General features: G+C 40.1%; 1 protein-coding gene across 1 annotated transcript in view; it reads right to left on the bottom strand.

Moving 5' to 3' along the window:
* Window positions 1–18,954, bottom strand: part of gucy1a2 (guanylate cyclase 1, soluble, alpha 2) — a 31,914-nt gene extending 12,960 nt beyond the window's left edge. The window contains exons 1-4 of the mRNA XM_077541386.1: window positions 17,808–18,954; window positions 10,275–10,336; window positions 8,820–8,944; window positions 6,631–7,523 (exon numbers count right to left, since the gene is read on the bottom strand). Of these exons, the coding sequence (XP_077397512.1) occupies window positions 6,631–7,523; window positions 8,820–8,944; window positions 10,275–10,336; window positions 17,808–18,119 (1,392 nt within the window). The 5' untranslated portion in view covers window positions 18,120–18,954. The remainder of the gene's footprint in view (window positions 1–6,630; window positions 7,524–8,819; window positions 8,945–10,274; window positions 10,337–17,807) is intronic.
* Between the last annotated feature and the right edge of the window lie 1,576 nt (window positions 18,955–20,530).

The raw sequence follows: 20,530 nt of genomic DNA, 5'->3' as shown, positions 1-20,530 counted from the left end.
TCCTGCAGCGTTTGCTTCGTTCGGTGCATGAGAAGACGCGACCATGCTAGAGCAACCACCCGACTCACCAAAGTCAGTTTGAAGAAGTGGAGCGCTGGACCTTTTGTGACACCATACAGTGTGTGACATTTCCATGTCTGTCTCACAATGTAAAGTCGTAATTGTAAATCTTCTTATGAGTACTAAGTAGGACAGTGGTGGACAAATGTGCTTTAAACAATTACAAATGCTTTCAGCGTGTCATTCAAATTTTATTCAATATGATCAGAGAAAAGTTCAGACCTACTGGCTCGCTCTGTTTGGTTTGGCTCAATGAATAAGCACAGCATGGCAGATATTTATTTATATTCCCATCACAACAGGGCTTCTAGAGCATGTGTCTGATGCTTTCATTGGCTTGATGACCCAATTAGAGACGGAAATGTGGTGTGACATTTAAACATTTGTATATTTTAAATAAGTACACATGCCTGAAATTATTACTGAAAAGCTTTTACAATCACATAAAATACTCCACGTCAAGAATCACACTACAGAGCCACTTTTTTGTTTCTGTACTAGCCAGTGCAGATATATATGCTATTTAAAGTGTCCAAACATGTTGGATATATGACATCTCTGCACCATTTACTCAGTGACCTTATTTGTTTCTTTGTCGCAAACACACATACTGTACAGACAGTGACACACTCATCTGCACACATCTCTGGAGGATTTGTGTTGGTCTGCCTGAGCATCTGTTTAACTCAGCAGTCTATCTTGCTTGTGCTTACATCACACACAGAGGGAGGAAATATACAAGCAGGGGGATGAAGGATGGCTAAGAAAACAAAGTAAATCTGGTCAATGTGAAAAATGGTCAGATAGCGATAATACAAATATCTGAATGAGTTAGCAAATGTTTTCTGGATGAAGACTTTACAACTCTGGGCAAAGAAACAAAAAAAACATCAGTTATAAAAGATGAAGAGCTCTTTCCCAAACCTGATAAATACCCCTCAAAAGTGCTCTTGCCGTGCCATTCTATTGTGCGCACTGTGACTACATTTTCTTTAATGTCCCTATAAAGCAAAAATAAATTTGTCATATAGTTACCACCACTCTGCGATTGGTTGGCAACCAGTCCAGGGTGTCCCCCGCCTACTGCCCAGAGCCAGCTGAGATAGGCGCCAGCAGCCCCCGCGACCCTTGTGAGGAATAAGCGGTCAAGAAAATGGATGGATGGATGGATTACCACCACCATATAAAAGCACACAACTGTGCTATGTACACTAGTACACCAATAATTCTGTTTCAGTATAATTAATGACTTGCAAAACATCCATTAGCAAAACAATAACAAAATGCATTATGCTCACCTGAGATGATTATTATAAAATTAATTAATGTGAGCAGATCGCTACAGACACGTTTTGCTTGTCAAGTTCAACTGTGACAAGTTTTGGTCTCGCCAAACAATTAGAGAATGGAAAAATGTGAACGCTATTGAGGGTCTCTAAGGTGAATTTAAATTCTGACTGGTTACAGAAATAAACAGTTTAAGTTACAATGGACAACACTTCTAATTCTGAATATCTTGGTCAGGTTTGATTGATATGGTAACAGATAGAGGCTGAAATATTATTGGCCAAAAAATACAAACTCCACATGCACTTCTCAAACCAGTGCATGAAAATGAAGGGAATAGACCGTTGTGAGTGACTAGCAACACAATTTAATGAAACTAATATTAGAATTTAGTTGCAAATGTAGGTCAGTGCTCCTGTTAGTGTTTCGTCCAACAGAGAAGGCATTGCTGCCCCTAACCACGGATAACAATACACAAGCAACTCTTCAAAGTATAGTCTCTGACTGCCAAATTTCTGAAACATATTACCTTGATAATGTACAGTGTACAGCGTCGCATCTACTGAAAGACCAGAAATATTAAGGTGGTAATGGTAGGAAATGGAAAGGTTGAATGAAGTCCGGTAAGGTCAGAAGAGGATCATGGGAAGAAGCCACAATGAAAATGCAAAACAAGGCAGAAAATCAAGATGGTGAAAGACGATATTTGGAGGTAATGGATCATCTTTTGTGAACAGACACTGGCATGTCAACAGACTCTTATTTGCATGAACAAGCAGTGAGCGACAAATAATCAAGCGGGAGCCTCTCTCATATCTGACAACCACACACATAAAAATATACAAAAGCTTTTATCTTGTCAGATGATGACTATTGGAGATAAATCAAATTTTGCATTTACCGAGGGTTTTATGTTGTTTTTTCGAAAGATTCAGGTGATGGTTTAATACACCAATGTCACAGGGCTAGACTGTTTGTCAGGCATTCATTTTTAATTATTTTTGGGAAATTAATTAACTGATCAATTAACAGATGTTCATTGGGTTTAATTTAGAGCTCTTTAGTTTTGTCTGCTGTTGTTCATAGCCTGTTTTTTTTTTTTTTTTTTTTTCCCTAGCTTTGTGTCTTTGCTTTGCATAATTATTCTACTGGAGGATCCATGACCTGCTAAGACCAAACTTTCTGACAATGGGAAGCACATTTTGCTCTGGAACACCTTGATTGTCTTGGGATTTCCATGTACCCTGCATAGATTCAAGACACCGCGTGCTGGATGTAGTAAAACAGCCTCAAGCAGCCTCAGAGCATAAGCAAGCTTCCTCCACTGGCACTTCTCCATTTCAGGTTCCAGAACGGCCTGGCCCAACTCTGCCCCGCTTGGCCTAGCCTGGCTTGTCCATTACAACAGCTGCCAATCAATTGAGGACGGGATCAATTCAACTGCGCAGGCCTCCACTGGACACACGCAAACGTGCGGGGTTTCTGCCATAAGAGTCAACAAGTGGCGAATTTCAGCCAATGATTTTGCAGCAATTCAAAACATGAATCACAGTAGCATGACGTGGCGACATCACAAATTACAGACCATCAAATGCACGGAAACTTTCAGACAGACGAAAAATCCATTTCTGAGTTTAATGATTGTTTTATGAATCAGCCACATGTCAGTGACGTGACATGTGACAATGATTGACATCTGAATTAAAACAATGATGCCGAGAAGAAAGCGTGGCTCCGTCTCTGGTGCGATGAGCCAAAATGAACACAGAGACTATACAATGCAACATATTGTACAGCAACATATTGTACAGTAGACCCAATCTTTTAGGAATCTCTTAACAAATCTTATAATCTTTGACAAAACGACACAACTCTGTGCCATGCTGTTGTACCATTACAGTGCTGTGGCATGTATTTGACCTCCGTATCATCCCCCACCCCAGCCCACCTTGTGTTTACTGGTAGACACCAAGTAAGGGCAGAGAGGTGGGATTTGACCTTTACAGTGGTGCTTTGAATGCCTCTTGCACAATCAATGTCCCTGGGTGACAAAAGGAAAGGAGTCAAACTGAACACACACACAGACACGCACACACAGAGCGCAGCACTGGCGGAGTGTCGGACTCTTTACCTTGGCCTGTCGCCTTCTCTTGCTGCCCTTTCTCGTGAAAATGTCAACCTATCCCTCTCTTTCTTCTCTGTATTCTTCTTTATTGCCTTGCTCATACAAGAAGCATTTAGCAAAGCAAAAGAGACACAATGTAGGGTCGTAAACAAGCATACAGCTGATCACAGTTGACTGATTGAAGCTTAAACCTTGGCAGTATCCATGTGGTGTATGGAAGAGAGGGAAGAAAACTCATTTTTGGTCTGCCAATCATCTGATGAGAGCTGCGGGTACCTCACTGAATCCATTTTATTGTACAATGTGAAGACTTAATGGAATTAATTAAAAAATATTTAATTAAGCCATCCTTGACTGACAATATGACTATTTACACATTCGCTTAGCATTATCAAAATGTGTTTATTCTCGAGAAACTATCACCCAAATCACGAAGTTCTTGTTTTGTTTTGTTTTTGGAATAAGTGTCAGACCCAGCCTCTCGGGATATACGCAGAACCAAGGTTAGAAACACTTGTTGAAATGTGTTCCTGCATTTGTACTGTGAAATTATACCCGCATGCCCACACGAAAACACACCACAGATCAATCTGCGTGTCATTTCTCCTCACCACGAGGGCGTTTGTTGTTGTGGCTGACTGATCCACTCAATACAGAACCGGATATAGCATACAATACGGATTGATTCATTTGGGGCGAGTTCAAGCCAATGCAGACCTCAGTCCACCCACAACAGTCCTGCGGGTGCAATACGCAATCGAATGACTTTCATTATAGAGCTCAATAGTTGCCTTTTCCTTTGGGAAAAGTGCTGCTCGTGTCTGTGGTGGCATATAATATCACAGTTAGTCTTTTATAGACAATACTATTATGATAAACCTAGAGAAAGTTTTTATCAATGCCATTATCTCTCTTTTGTTCAGATGTAATACTTATTAAGGTCTTTGTGTCACATGAAATTATTCTTGTCTAAGATGCAATCAACACACAGATAAGTGTTGTGTTTTGTATTTGTGTGACATTTTCATCTCACTAACATGTATGCAGGCTTCGTACCTCCAATTAAAAACTAGAGCGTATGTAGCTAGATTACTTTCCAATAGTTCAGTACCAGCCATACTTCAAGTATCTTTGCCAACGTGGAAGTATGTCAAAGGAAGTTCTAGACTGTATTGTAAGTGATCCAAATTGCACTTGCTTCTGACATTGTGACATCACGATTTGCATGACAATGCAAACATCAGTCTCAGAAGGCAAAATAAAATGACCATGCAGCTGGAACTAAAAAAAAAACTCATAGATGGCTATGTTCAATAACTAGGATTGGGGAATCCAGGTCCAAAAAGTAAAAAAAAAACCTGCCATAGATTAGCTTTAACCACAGGTACTTCTAGTAAACAAGCTTGTCTCTACCTGGTGATTAGAATCACCTGTGGCTAAAGCCAAACTGTTTCAAGATTTTTACATTCTGGACCTCAACTGGAGAGGAGGAGCCAATTGGTAGGGAATAAAGCAGCTGACGTCGTCAAGGCACCTGTTGCAACAAAAATTGTATACTACAGTACTACTCTTGAACTTTTTGTTCATGTCATGAACTGTCTCTTGTTTACAAGACTGTGTTTTCTATCTTTCGAGGAAGTAATGATAAAATGGAATCCCATAAAAGTGGGTTACCATCCACCCGTTTTCAAGAAATGTGCAAATAAAACTGAATGGAAAGACTAGAAATTTGAAAAAGGCCCAAATCCACAAAAAAAAAAAAAAAAGTTTTACGCTTAGAGGGAGTGGATTTTGAAGCATATTGAAAAAAGGAAAATGTGCATTTTGGCTATGGAAACAGGTTTAACGAATGACCGCTCGCAGAACCGGATACATGTCACACGTTTTGACCGGGTATTACATCACACGTACATTTGTAGTCCCAAAGCAATGTCGGATGATAAAGTAAGGTATGTTTTGGGGGACAATGAAACAGTAATCTTTTAGCATTAATTAAAGAAGCAAATATTAATGCTACTTTAGATGGAAAACAGCAAAGAAACGCTATGGTTTATCAAGAATTACAAAAGCAATACGATGTTATCGCACGGCGCAGTCGGTTCCTGGTATTCTTTAAAATTTGGTTTGTTCATTTTTTCCTTTCGGACACATTACAGCTTACATCAATCACATCATTTGCAACATTGACATCCGAAAGAAGGGCTGACGGGTAGAAGCCGAGGCTTATTCGAGACCCGTCCCCAATTACTGGTGGATCACATCTCTATGGTGTATGCTGCCATCTACAAAGGTGGCGTCCCATCTCAATATTCGCAAAAGAAGAACAGATGGAAACGGGCATGTCCGTTTTGCGCATTTTCAGTAATTGGATGGAAACTTGACTATTGCAAGTTGGATTAGAGTTAAGCCAAAAAAAAATACATATACATATACATATATATATATATATATATATATATATACATATACATATACATATATATATATATATATATATATATATATATATATATATATATATATATATATATATATATATATTAGGGGTGTTAAAAAATCGATTCGGCGATATATCGCGATACTACATCGCGCGATTCTCGAATCGATTAAAAAAAAAATCTTTTTATTTATTTATTTATTTTATTTTTTATTTTTTAAAGCTCAGAATTGTTCATTCGGTAGTCTTACCGATTCAACGTCTTATCATCATTGCCTTTTTTTTTGTGTGTGTGTGTGTGTGTGTGAATCGATTTTTAAACTTCCATTTTTAATTGAAAAATATTCAACAAAACGTCTGACTTCGGGTTAGGATTCACACCTTGAGCATGGAAGAATGTTATATGAACGGAACATTTAGCCTTAATATTTTATTTTAATGCTGTTCAAACATGAAACAGATTACAACCTCTATTAGACTGAAATTTCAGATAAATAAATAATACATTTTCATATAAATCTTACACTCTACAAGCTTACTGATTAGTATTTTCTAAATTTGAATGAAAAAAAATCGCAACAATCGACTTATAAATTCGTATCGGGATTAATCGGTATCGAATCGAATCGTGACCTGTGAATCGTGATACGAATCGAATCGTCAGGTACTAGGCAATTCACACCCCTAATATATATATATATATATATATATATTATCTTACCTTTTCCTTGGTTCCCAGTTGTGTGGTGTCGGGTCTTGTACGAATGGTAAAAGGGGATGCAAGCCTCAGAAGGATCCCCTGGAATGAAGGCTCCATCTTGGGTGAGACGATCTCAAAACAGTCCCTGAACGAGAGACTCCGAAGAGGCTCGATGCGAGCCTGCCTCCTCAATCCCTCGCCAAGCTGCAGAAGTTCCATCCGAGGGCCGAGCACGAGGTGAAATGGAAAGGCACGGCAAAATGTGGCCAGGCCGATGCGTAAATCGCTGGGGTTGGTTGAAAGTGAAAAGGGGGCTTTCTTGGGACACACGGGGACGGCATTTTGGAGACATGTTTCCTGAATTTGGAAGGAGACGCAAACTGTGGGAGCAGTGGTTGGGAAAGTTGAGGGTGGAGAGGGCGAGGAGGATGGGGAGGCGGATGGGGAAGCGGTTGGAGTTGGTGTGGCAGAATCACCAAAGCTGTGAGGTGCGTCGTCTTTGGGCAATAAAGGAGTCAGAGGGGACACTTCTTCTACTTCCACTTCGGAATGAAAGATCCGTCTGGAAACTGCTCTGATAAGCCCAGGCATGATCAACCCCACCACAGGGGCAGGATTAAAACAATGTAGGAGCAACAACTTCCCTCGGCCATTTTGTGCTCCTTGCTCTGATGCTTCGTTCAATATTCCTCTGCCCTTCTCTTCCTCGTAGGGATCCTTGCACTGAAAGGAAGGACTTTCCGATGAGGCACGGCGACCCGTGGAGGTGCGAATATGTTCCAAAATGGCATCGAAGCCGTTAAAAAAGTCCTGGAGGTTGCCACCTACGGCCCTGAGCACGCGTTCATTTTCTTCAAAGCACAGGCCAAAGAACTCCTCGCCAAAATGCTCACGCAGCTCGAAGAATGGTACTCCTGAGAGAGACAAGACACAAAACACAAAGAGTCAGTCAGGGTTGGTTATTTGAAAAGGGATTTGATACACTCTCTGCAACTAAGGGCCCTATTGTGCTCTGTGATGTCGGTTTGGGATCACATTACGCGTCTCTCATTGTTCCAGTGGACGTGGCTGCAAGTCGGTCTCCGAATGTCACATGTGTGGACGATCTTACAGTATACCTGTATAACGTACCCAGCGGGTCAATTTCTGCTTCCGCAATGTGCCCTGATCTTTATGGGAATATGTGGAGCAGCTTCGATTGACCGGTAGTCGGCTGCGTTCCATCCCACAATGATGCAAAACACCATATTCTCTCTGTGCTGGTCAAGCAAAATACCAAAGAAAAGAAAACTCGAACCATGCGCTCAGTTAAAGATTAGAGGTGTTTTTCCCACTCATCTGGAAGAACATCTGTGAGGTCAGAGTTCAATAAAGATGAGCGAAGGGGCCTTGCTTACAAGCTGTGTTCTATTTTTTGAGCCAAATAGGTTTGTTGGAATTTAAGTCATGGCTCCCAAATTCTTCCACAACAAACTCATCCAACCACATATTTGATAAAAAAATAAATAAAAAATACAACACTGACCTTTCAGCCATCCTGCATTTTATTTTGCTGTCCTTCTGCATTAATTAGGTTGAGCACATAAGTGTTTACTGTTTCCTGGGACAGCTTTATTTTGCATAAATGAAAGCAAATCAACCAAAGAAAGTCAATCTGAAATGCAATCAAATATCAAAGCTATGTGGAAATGATGAATATGGATGTCATTAACTAATCCTGTCACATTTCTACGGACTGCTTAATACCATTAAACACTCAGGACTATTCGTAGACTGCACAGCTGCACTCGAGCGTAAACACTGACATATCCGGATTTCTGGGTCGTCGCAAGCCTCCATGCACTTGTTTGGGAAATCGGTTGATCTCTCTGCTCCACGTTGGATATGCCGGTACCAATGGCCTTTGACATGCACCCGGCCCACCTGACAATTTGCTGGCTTAAAGTCCACTAAAATTCATGACAACTATGTCAAACTATTAGCGCAGATTAGTACTTGATATCAATCAAACCTGAAAAATCAATGAAACGTGTAAAAGAAAGAACATTCATAAACTAAATACTGCTTTAAAGATTCAATGAGTATTGCATTGCCAGATTCATATTGATTTAATTTTATATTAATTATATTTCAATTTTGTTGTTATTATTAGTAAATAGACCGTGGTGTTTCTTTTGCCAAACATACACAGAGATTTACATGCGTCTTACCCAGTATGGTGGCCATGTATTGTAGGATTTGAAGGACATCCTCTTCTGAACCAGAATTTTCTAGAAATGGGCACTTCTCGTCTTTACTTTCCCTTTGCTGGTCCTCCTTACCAGAATCTGGACACCTGAAGGAAACCCAAAGACAAACATTGACTAGAAATAAGCAACGACATCCGAGATGTTATTAGTTATTACTTAATTAGTGAGTTGATTAACTGATTGTGAACGTGATGAGTTTAATTGATTGTTGAGAGGAAAAATGGAATGTCCATCTTGAATGCAACCAACAAAGGTACTGTCCATTTAATCAGAGCTAGTTTGTATCCGAAAGAATAAAAGACCAAAAATCTTTGCATCCGTCTTTCTCCTCCATGATATCAAAGTTAGCATTTTTTTACAGCAGACTTAGCACATCAGTACCAGTCTGGATTTTTACAACTGTGTTTGCAATCGCTGCACAGATTGTCACAAGACTGTGCCTATTTAACAAGTGTTCATCATTTTGTCATATGCGCCCAATAACTTTTACCATAGTGGACAGGGGTAAAAAAAATGGCGGACCGCGGTCCAGATTTGTTGTTTTCAGGGTACACATACACGCATTCTCACGACAAACGTGATGAAGTATGACATTGTCAAAAGTCAGAAAAGTAGACACTGAAAAGTGAATAGAATGAGGTGTATGCTTTAATTTTACCGGTAACGAGCGCTGCGAGCCCCGCGTACCTGCCTACAAGTGCTCACTACACGTGGAGTGGATTTTGGGCGCAACACAAAAATCCTTTTACTGACTACGGAGTGGTCGAGGAATGTTTGGAAGCAATGGCAGACACGCTATTTGAAGAGAAAGGAAAGCAACTTCAGGTCCATCAAATTCCCTTGTCATCCACAACAACAATGAGCAGAGCTGCTCTCGGAGGATGTGCACCACCAGATATCAATCAACTGATGTTAAGTGACAATCCTCAGCTTTTGGTGTCCGATTCTATTAGGGGGAGACTAAAACATTTAGAGAGGACATTTGGGGTATTACAGCTTTGAAAACACATACAAGAGGAGAGGACATATATTTGGCCATAAAGGAAATGCTGAAAAAGAAAGGAAATAATGTAAAAAAATGTTGTTTTCATAACTAGTGATGGAGACCCTTCCTTGAAAGATTTAGCAATTTAATATTGTTAAATAAGTTTTTGTCAATTAATTGACATGTTTACAGTTGAATAAAAAAGCAGAAAATGAAATTTTTGCGGTTGTTTTTTGTTGTTTTTTTTCATGGCCGGCCCCCGGTCAATGGGGCTGATCTAGTTAGTGGACCTCTTGCCAATTTAGTTGGGGAACCCTGACGTATAGCGTGCAAGAGAGCTGACATGTAGATGACATGTGAAAAATTGTTGTGTTTTTTTGTGTTTGTAATAGGATCGTGGTGACACAGACAAGACAAAAGGAACAATCTACCTGATCTCTTGTTGTCTGTAAAACTTCAGAGTTCTCTGCAGAGCCTCTTGAACAGTCTGTGTCTGAAAGAAGAACAAACGTTTCATCAGGAGGTCATTCGGATTCCTGAATGCATCCCGGTCATATTACACCCCAAGTATAAAACCATGTTTAAAAAAAACAACAACAACATTAATAGAACCGTATACACTAGGCATAAAAAGTCGTAAAGTGAACACAGATAGGCCCATGATGACACAGTTTGGGTACAAAACATTTTTTTCTTGCAATTCCTCTAACTAACTACTAATCACTTCGGGCTAGCGTGTGCGTCCACACAGCTAGCGTAGTTTGCACATCTGACAGAAAAGGCCCGAGAAGGCGGGTCCCAATGTGATTATGTGTGATGCAGCTCAAATGCGAGGCTATAGTGACAATACTAGAACACAGTGTGCCAGCTGGAGAGGTCATTCAGAGGCCTCCGCCCACTACGGACATTTACAGGAGTGATTTCATACGCGTGTGTGTAAGTGTGCGTGTGTATAGAAACAGATGAAGCAACGGCAGAAGGGGACAAGTGAGCAATGGGGCAGTAGAGGAAAAAAGAAACAACAAAGGCAGCTGGTAAAAAAAAAAATGTTTTATTGTTATCAAACATAAGTAAATTACTGTATATCATCATCACTTGCCTGTTTAATGTACGTGATAACCCTTGCACATTATGGGTCTGGCTCACACATTTGCTTGGTAGTACACCAATAAAGGGTCCCAACTGAGTTAGTTCTAGAACATGCGCACGTTTATAGAACCAGGCCAAAACTGACAAGTGTGTGTAATGAAGACATTTGACAGGGAAAGAGCTTTCCTTAAAAATAGGATTAACAGAAGTCAAGTTCCCATTTTCTTTATCTGGTTCTACATTTCTCTCTGTTTGCTCAGTCTCTTTACATTGGGTGGAGAAGAGGCCAAGTGGGGGGTAAAATCCCATCATTACCCTTTCCCCTCCTGCACTCACTACACTGCTGTACATAAAGTTGCCATTACACTACAACACAACCTCTAAATTGTAGTAGTACAATTTGGAATCCATCTTTTTTTATATACAACTCTAAAGCTATAAGGGTCATCCACTGGATTTTTATGTCTTTTTGTGGCTGCCAAGTGATTGTTTGGACATTGTACAATGTAATATTCGCAATTAGGGCGACCAGATTTTCCCATATTCAAAACCAGGACACTGCAATTTCTCTGAAAATGAAATACACAATAAATTCACACCAGAAACTATTTATAATAAATGGAATTGCTAATAATCTATATGGTTTCCGGTTATTGTGTTATTATTTTAGCTAATGCTAAATGCTATCTTGGTTGACAGTTCAACGGAGCTAAACAATAAATGCACTCACAATTATCCAAACTTTTCGCTTGGTCCCAACAGCTATTAGAAGCTGGCTGTGCCGTTTACCTCGCATTGGTTCCACACTGCAGAAAAGTTCTGCTTTCATTAGGCTAGTAATGCTAAATTTCCCATGATTCTTAGACTTAAAACATTGACTTCACTGCACTGTTAAGAGAGATCCTGACGTTAAAATAGGCACAGCCATTTTGGCATGATAGAAAACACATTTGCCACTTTCAGTAAACTGCAAACGCCACACTTTAACGATGATTGACAGCTGTTGTGTACCAGCTGGCACATCGAGAAGAAGGAAAAAAAAAAGGAAAAAAAGATCACCATGCTCCAGGCTACCAAAAGAAGAATCAATAGTAGCCAATGTTGCACTTTGTACATGGTGGCTGAATCAGCAGATGCTAACTGTTACCACACGTATAATGTGGGGAAAATTATGTTTCTTTCATTTGTGCTGCTATGGTGCAATAGATATTACAGACTTGATTTCAATAACTGACCAACACCATAAAGAAGAGTTTTTAACGGTATGAATTAATGACCGCATGGAGTGTTTACAGTCAGAAGCTGAGTAATGGATCAGATTAGCCAACATGCGCTTTCTAGCTTGGTTGAGAAAAACATCAGCATGAGATCATTAATGCTGTACAGATAAATAATTTGTCTTGGTTTTTGTAAAAGTTGCTAAATGGGTGGCAAGTATCAACACAATGTCATAACTTTTTTTTTTTTAATGAGCCATGGATTAAACCTGTGAGAGTCCTGGTTCAGAACATGACACAACACTGTATGCATCACTATAACTCACACACTTGTTTCACACTCTTCCGCATTTGTGGCCAACGTGCTGAGGCCTTGATCGGTGTCATGGATCAGTAAGCTGATGAAACGAAGAGGGGAGACAGAGAAAATGAATGTTTGCTCACATGTAAGTGTGTGTGTGCGCGCGCACGTGTGTGTGTCATTGCTTCTGGGTCAGCGTGGTCAGGGAGTGAAGACAGGCATAGAGAGCATGCTCTGTTCTTTCTGTCACGGTCCATTGCAGTCAACAACAGACACTACTGCTGCACACAGCTATTGAGTATGCAAGCAGCAATGGTGTGTGAAAGGGAACAAAAAAAGATAAAAACACACAAGTGAGTAAGTGAAATTGCCTGCTTATGAGCCACACACTGATATAGCATGTGCAATTTGGACCTACGAATTTAGTAGCATTTCCGACAAAAAGCTAAGGTAAGGAAATGAGTGGAAAATTGGCTTCATAGTGTTTGCCTACTTAACTATCATAATTTTTATCTTTAAACCCAAAATGCCACTTAGAGGAGTCAAAAATATCACAAGTGTTTCATGAAGCTTCATTTTACCATATCTATCTATCCATCTATCTATCTGTAATCTAGCTAGCTAGCTACTGTGCAAAAATAATAATAATAAAAGCCGCAAATTTGGCAAATTTGACAGTTATTTTATCGGAAAATTGTTCCCACCCTCTAAAAAAATATATATTTATACGTGGCCGTCGTATCCGAGGATGATCATTCAGTTATTTTAATTTGGACGGATGATTAAAGTTATTCAATTCCCCGTCGAAGATCACATTAATTTGCAAAAGGTTTTACTAGAAAGCTACAGCGCCCGCATGCAGGATCTTGCCTTGTGGGGTGAGGATGATCGTGAGAGACATGGGAGCAGCCTCAAAGTACAAGGCAGGAACTTATTAATGACCTGAAGGCAATTGGGACCTCAGTCATCAAGTAAAGACATACTGCGCCGAAATGGAGTGAAATCTAGTAAAGCCCACATGAAGGCAAACAAACAGGCCTTAAGATTGCCTACCTTAACAGGCCTACCTTAAGATTGCCAGTGAGCTACCAAATGACTCAGAGAACGCTTGGGAGAAAGTGCTATGGTCAGATGGGAACAAAATTGAGATATTTTGCATTGATTCGACCTGCTCTTTTTGGAGGAAGAAGGCAAAATCCTCGTATTACACAAAGTCAAATCAAGTTTATTTATTTATATAGCCATTTATATGGCCGCAGATGTGGTAATCCCAAGTCAAGTCATCAAGTTTCTACAAATTGCGCAGGACGTGAACAGCACTGTAAAAATTTTCAATTAAACCCTCCTCTCCTCAGCCAGAAAAGTGAAGATGGATCTAGCTGGGTCGTCTGGTATATGTCACTGACCCAAATCATCCAGTTAAAGGGGCTGTCTGCCGGATTGACTCAGGAAATGCACTTTTTAAATACAGGATGTACACACTTTAACTTTGTCTTAGTCTACACATCTGTGTTTTTGTTAATCTTTTGTGGTAATTTCGTCCTAAACCCCCACCTCCCCAGCCTGTATTTTGCCATTTTGTGTTTGTTTTGTAAACAGCGGGACATTTCAGTAGAAAGACAGTGTTTACAACCCTCCAGCCAATCGCAGAGCGGGGGGGTGGCGTGTCGCAAACGGGGCCGGGCGAACGTGTCAGCTGCGTGACGTCACTCCCGCGGCAATTTGAAAGCACGCACGGATTATTATTTTTTTTTCACTCACTCACTCACTCACTCACAGAAGCTTACGTGTGTGAATGAGTGAGTGAAGAAAAAAAAATCTGTGCGTGCTTTCAAATTGCCGCGGGAGTGACCAAAGATTAACAAAAACACAGATGTGTAGACTGAGAGAAAGTTAAAGTGTGTACATCCTGTATTTAAAAAGTGCATTTTCCTGAGTGAATCCGGCAGACAGCCCCTTTAAGGCAACAAATGAGCGGCTCAAGAAAAAGCAAAAGATCATGGAGCGGCCTAATCGGTCTCGAGACATCAACTCAAACGAAAACTTTGAAAAACTATAAGACATAGCAAGCATTTCTCCATCAAGTAATCAATTGTTTTGTTTGTGAATCAAATACTTTTTTCATTCAATGAAATGTACTAATTTTAGAAAACCAGTAATGGTAATTGTACCGTTTCACTAATTGCAGGACTGTGACCAGGCAACAAGGCTCCAATGGTAGCCTTGTTGCCAAGATAATAATAATAATAATAATAATAATAATAAACAGGATGATATCATTTAACTAAATACAATACAATAATTGAGTTCATGAATGATGAGGCAAATGTGGTTAACACTTTGTTCTTTTAGACCACGTGTTTCATGTATTGTGTAATGCATGATTGGTTTGGCCCAAGTATAGCCATGGACAGGCTCTCCTGGATAGCCAAGCAGGGAGCAAAAATAGGCTGAAGGTTCACATGCACTCGCTTTATTAAAAGACAACAAAAAATAGAAGTTCTCTGTGCTATAACACATTACGATAAAGTGTACAGTTCGGTGCACGACTGGTCAATTCCACAGCAAAAAAAAGAAGAAGAAAAAAAAGGAAAACTCTAAAAAGGCAAAAAGAAAAAGTGACCCATCAGCATGATAAAACAAAGAGGCGCCACCATGTGGTGCAGTACCATAGTACAGAATGTGACAGTTGTCATTGGGTTTCATTACATTGGGTTTCCAATTATAAGCCAACCAAGTGAAACTGATACTTGCATCTTGTCTCTCTGTTTTGTTTTGTTTTTAGCTTCATAAAACGCTAATTGAGAAATTAATAACACTACAAACAGAATAATGACAAGAGCTTTGAACAATCTCTCTAAGCTAGTCTACCTTGTTAAGTGTGTAGATGTCCTTGACAATATGGAACACTGAATGTCAAACTGCTCATTTGTATGACATTTATACTGCTTGTGGAAATCTCTTGTAATGAGTATTAATTACAGCTATGTATTACAAACAAATTGTCCTCTGCTATGCCTTCACAAAACAGTGACGTATACTTAGTAGTTAGTTCCAAATGGTTTCCACTCGCATGCTGTATGTAATGCTTTGCAAGCCTCAGCACTTACACCTGCAAGTTTTTGATCCTACAAAAGGTACATCGGAGTCAAATATTTATTTTGTGTTAGCTTAGGCTGTACATGCAAGGACAGAAATAGATTTCCACTACTGTACAATAATCACACAGAAAAATAATCGCAAACTTAAAAAGACATTGTACAAAAATGCAGGTCAAGCACATTATTATATAATCTGCCAGATGATTCAGGTTACCTGAGGTGAGGAATGAAGGGAGCCTAAAAAAAAAAAATGCCATATCTTGGGTTGTGGGAAAAGAAGCTGTGGAGAAGGCACGATTTATGACACGGTTGTGTGCCTCTATCACATTAATGGTGTTGATTATTGCAACTTGACAGCGGTGGGATGTTGAGTCCTGATTGAAGCCCAGGTACCAAATGCAGAGGTGAGCCTCGGGGATGGGTACTGCATGGTAGGTAATAATAAATTACATTTGCGATTATCGATATATTGGTCAGGGAATAAGTCCACAATAATCTACGATAAAACTAATCAAGACATAAACTGATGTTTTTTCAATGCGAAAATAGTTTAGTATTGTACCAATATTAAAACTGGCATGTTCTTAACAGTGAGTAATTTAGTGCATTTTTTAAGACAAATACAAATGTCTTCTTAACAGAGACAAATTTCTATGAACAAATGTTTCTTTCTTAAACACTATTGTCATGCAACGTCAGTCAGTCACAGTCAATTATTTCGTTTTATAAACTGACGATTTTTTTGTGTAAAATTGCAAAAGTAAATTAAGATTACTTAAATATTAAATCAAATTCCATCAATATTAATATTCCTCAGAAATTGTGTGCTTCAAAAAGTTGAAAGATAAAATATGTTTTAAAACTTAAAAATTGAAGATATAATACACATTTTTCATAGAAACGTAGGCAACACAGTCATTTGCTGGACAGATAAAAATGTCTTACACAAGTAAAAGTAAACTCATGAGTCTTCTTCAACTGAAGACTTCCGTACATTTCCCCGCCATTCTTTTGAGGTCCTCCCCCTAGCGGCCCGCCAAGTAATTGCTCAATAAGTAGTGAACAATGGAGCCGTTATAGCGGCTGTACATTAACTATAAATATCAATACTTGGCGTAGGCATATCGAAAATCAATTGGGAGACAAATAATCACAATTTGTTGCAATATCGTCACAATAGTGAAGATAAGGGTATAGAAAATGGAGGACTATGAAAAAGAACAGCTAAAAATGTCTGCATTTCAGCCTACAAAACTTTCACTTGGAATTTTGAAAAACAGACTGCCTTGGTGTGCATTTGTAAAACATAAAGCTCTGTGGTATCAAACCAGCAGTTCAAATTATAGCAAAACTTAGTAAATAGTTTCAAAGTTTCATAATTTTATTTGGTCATTGTATACTTTGTGGAAGCATGTTGGAAGTGCTGCGATTGGCTGGCAATGGTCGAGAAAATGGATGGATGGATAAAAAAAAAAAAACTTGAGTGGCATAATCGGCCACATGCTAAAGGCAGGACTCACCAACTTTTCTTTTTTTTTTTTTTTAAACTGAGAGCTACTTCTTCTTGGTGAGAATTTACAAGGTGCTGCCAGTTTTGAAAAGCACTTTAAAAATTCTTTTGCTCAAAATACCTTCATACTCTTTATATATATATATATATATATATATATATATATATATATATATATATATATATATATATATATATATATATATATATATATATATATATATATATATATATATAATTAGTTTCAATTACAGTAACACATAAGTTACCAACAGTAGGTAACAGATTATGCAACAAATTTACACACAGCTTTGCAAGTGTTTACACTTTCAAATTGTCGCTTTGCTTCTCCAACAGTCCTAGGAAATCATAATGTCCCATAACTAGTGTACAATTTTAGACCTTAGTCCTTGGGGGCTGCATTCACCATGTTAGTGGCCCATGTTGATGACCACAATAGCCGATTCCGTACATATAAACCCCCCAAAAAAGTTTGTTAAAAATATATTTAAATATATCTTTGGAATGACTTTGAATTAACGCCGATTTAAGACTGCATCTTGTTGAGATCTCGCCTACTGCTACAAATATCCTGAATTTGTGAAGGATTTACAAAAGGGATTCCCCCCAGTGGAAAAAAAAAAATATATGCATGTCTTGAACTTTTGAGGCACTGCACACAATACAGTATAGGCCAAAGTCAATGCTTCATACAATGTTAATATGCCATCTAATGAAGGTCTTACCGTGGGGGATGTCAGCCGCCTGAGGCTCTCGCCAAGCGAGTCCAGGTTCACCCTCCTCCTCCTGGTCACCCTCTTGTGTGGCCCGCCGACTCCTGGCTGCTCCTCACCCGCCGGGCACGCGAGCCTCTCGGCGGGGCTGCGGCCGTTCCACAGGAGCGGTTTGTGGAAGGAGGAGAAGGGACATCCTCGGAGCTCCTCGGCCGCCTCCAGCCCGCCGTCCCCGCCATCCCCACCGGGGCTTTCTAGCCCGCAATCGGAGCCCACCGAGCTGCTGAAAGACTCCGAGGAGATCTTTCGCGACGACGAGGACATGGTGGCGAGGAAGAGAATGCTGAAGATAGCGGTGAGGATGAAGAGGAGGCGAAGGAGGAGGATGCGACAGCCGGGTCCGTGCCGCGTCCACCTATATAACGCGGATTCATCAGTTGGTGGAGGGGATTGGGGTGGGGGTGGGGGGGTGTTAATGTCTGTCTGTGCTATTATGTATGCATGCTGTGTATGCTCAGGTAAGTCGCTGTGTGCACAGGATGAGTGTCTGATTCAGCGAGGGGGTGAAGGGGTGGGGGGGATTCAACCGGCAACCTAACTGCACGCAAACATTTACGTAAGAGGTTCGGGGGTCGCTCACAAAAAAAAGCCCCCTTTTACTCCTCCAAAACTCTCGAGAGATTCCAAAAAGACACTGGAGCCGCTCGAGCAACAATTTCAATATTTACTCATAAGAAGCTCGCTTGAGTATGGTGGACGTCCTATTTTTTAATACGCATACGTCATATCGTCCAGAGTATCTCCCCAAAAAGAAGTAAAACGTCCACAAAAATCCATCACATGTCGACTCACGCCAGAAAATTTCGACACGTTCCTATTCGGGAAACAAACAAATGTCGCAGCTCGAGTCTTCCCCCCCCCCAGCACTCTGAAGGAGAATCCCCCCGTGTCCCTAAAATAAATCACGGCAGATGCGCTCCCTTTCCGCGCTGGCCCTTCGTCTTCGTCCCTTCCCCTCTGCGACAGTGGCGCTCCCGTCTGCGGAGCAAGCATCCTCTCATGGTTCGCACATGTTCCACTCCTGCGTCGACTCGTCCCCGCGACCGTCGATCGGAATGCGGCCGACTATGTAGCGAGGAAGCGGAGGTGGTGGTGGTGTTCTGGGGGGGGGGGGGGGGGGGGGGGGGCGCTGCACTGACTTCAAGCTGCCGCCAATCAGCGGCGACACCCGAACGTCGTCTTTCCAGACACCTGCAGATGCGCGTCAAGTCACTTTACGATCACGTGATCGGTGTGCTTTGTCCACCATGTTGGAGGTCCAGGAGGAAGTGTCTTGGATTTCGTTTGTTGTTGTATAACCTTAATTTGCTAATCTTATATATGATACTGTAAACATTTGAATCTCCTTAGATGTACTAAAATGGGGAATATAATGGTGTAACTTTATTTTAAAAAATTTCAACTAAATATGGAATATACTATACATTAAGAAACGTGTACCATGTTATGTTTAAATAATTGAATAATAAATGTTTCAATTCGTAGTAAGTCGCAATGCCTGATTGATGTTAAACTACGTAGAACAGACGTGGACTAATCATGTTGTGCCCGCTGGCACGACATTTTATCGCTCTTTTTTTTATGAAAATGTACATTAATCAACAGCACAAAAAGGCATTCATGTTTGGGGTCCCAATTACAACAAGACAGATGAAAGTACTTCTCGACGGCCATTGAAGGATTGTACAAATTTAGGCTACCTACCTAACAAGGGAGTTATTTCAGTGTTGTGTTCATGCAGGTTGGTCACATCCAACCTCAAGCCGGCAAGACATCATAGATTAACACAAGAATGCACACCCAGACACCGTGTTTGTTGCAGCAGGAGATTTGAACTATGTAACCTCAGAAATGTTCTCAATAAGTACAAAGCACAGACGTCGCCCACAAGCACCACATGAACAGCCTGCAGACTAGTGATGGGACATTGTAATTTCCTAGGAATGTTGTAGAAGTGATCATTTGAAGATGTAAACATTTGCAAAATTATAGAAATATTGCATGATTATCTGTTTCGTAATTATGAGAAATCATAAACATGATCGTGTCTTCACATCAATTCATCACATTAATGATAACATGAAGGTCATTTGAGCAAATTTGGTAATTCAGAAATGTATATCAGACTGGTAGACCTTTGCATGAAGCCACCCCTCATCTACTTGTGAGGGGAATGTGCACGATTAATACTTTTGCATTCTAAATAATAAAAAATAAATTAAAAAAAAATCCTCCAACCATTTGAATAACGCAGAAGGCCCGAGCAAAGCAGCAGTATTTCGGCTGTGAGAAGAATACAAAAAGGATCCCCAAACGGGATTTGAGAAGCTAGCGCATATCCAGAGCCGACGTCAAACTCTGACATGGAGGAGAAATCCTTAAAGTGCAATGGGTGAAATTGTTCCAGCTCCAGCGGGCATATGCAAGCGCATCAGTCACCATGACAACTGGGCAGACTCAATCTCTGCTGATGAGGTTCATGGATTTTTTTAAAGCCAAATTATTATTTTTTTTATTTTTACTGTGTTATTTTACTGACCAATATCCGAATGTAATTCCAATTCATATTGTGCATGTGTAAAAATGGTTGTCCGGGCAGATAGCGAATAAACTGGAAGTCATTGTGCACGCTTGTTGCCTCATGTCAGAGAACAGGATGATGCTCGTGTTTGGCA

This window comes from Festucalex cinctus, chromosome 13 (assembly GCF_051991245.1).
Source record: "Festucalex cinctus isolate MCC-2025b chromosome 13, RoL_Fcin_1.0, whole genome shotgun sequence".
Taxonomy (NCBI): domain Eukaryota; kingdom Metazoa; phylum Chordata; class Actinopteri; order Syngnathiformes; family Syngnathidae; genus Festucalex; species Festucalex cinctus.
Note: the sequence above shows the minus strand (reverse complement) of the source record. Positions and strands in the feature narration are given on the sequence as shown.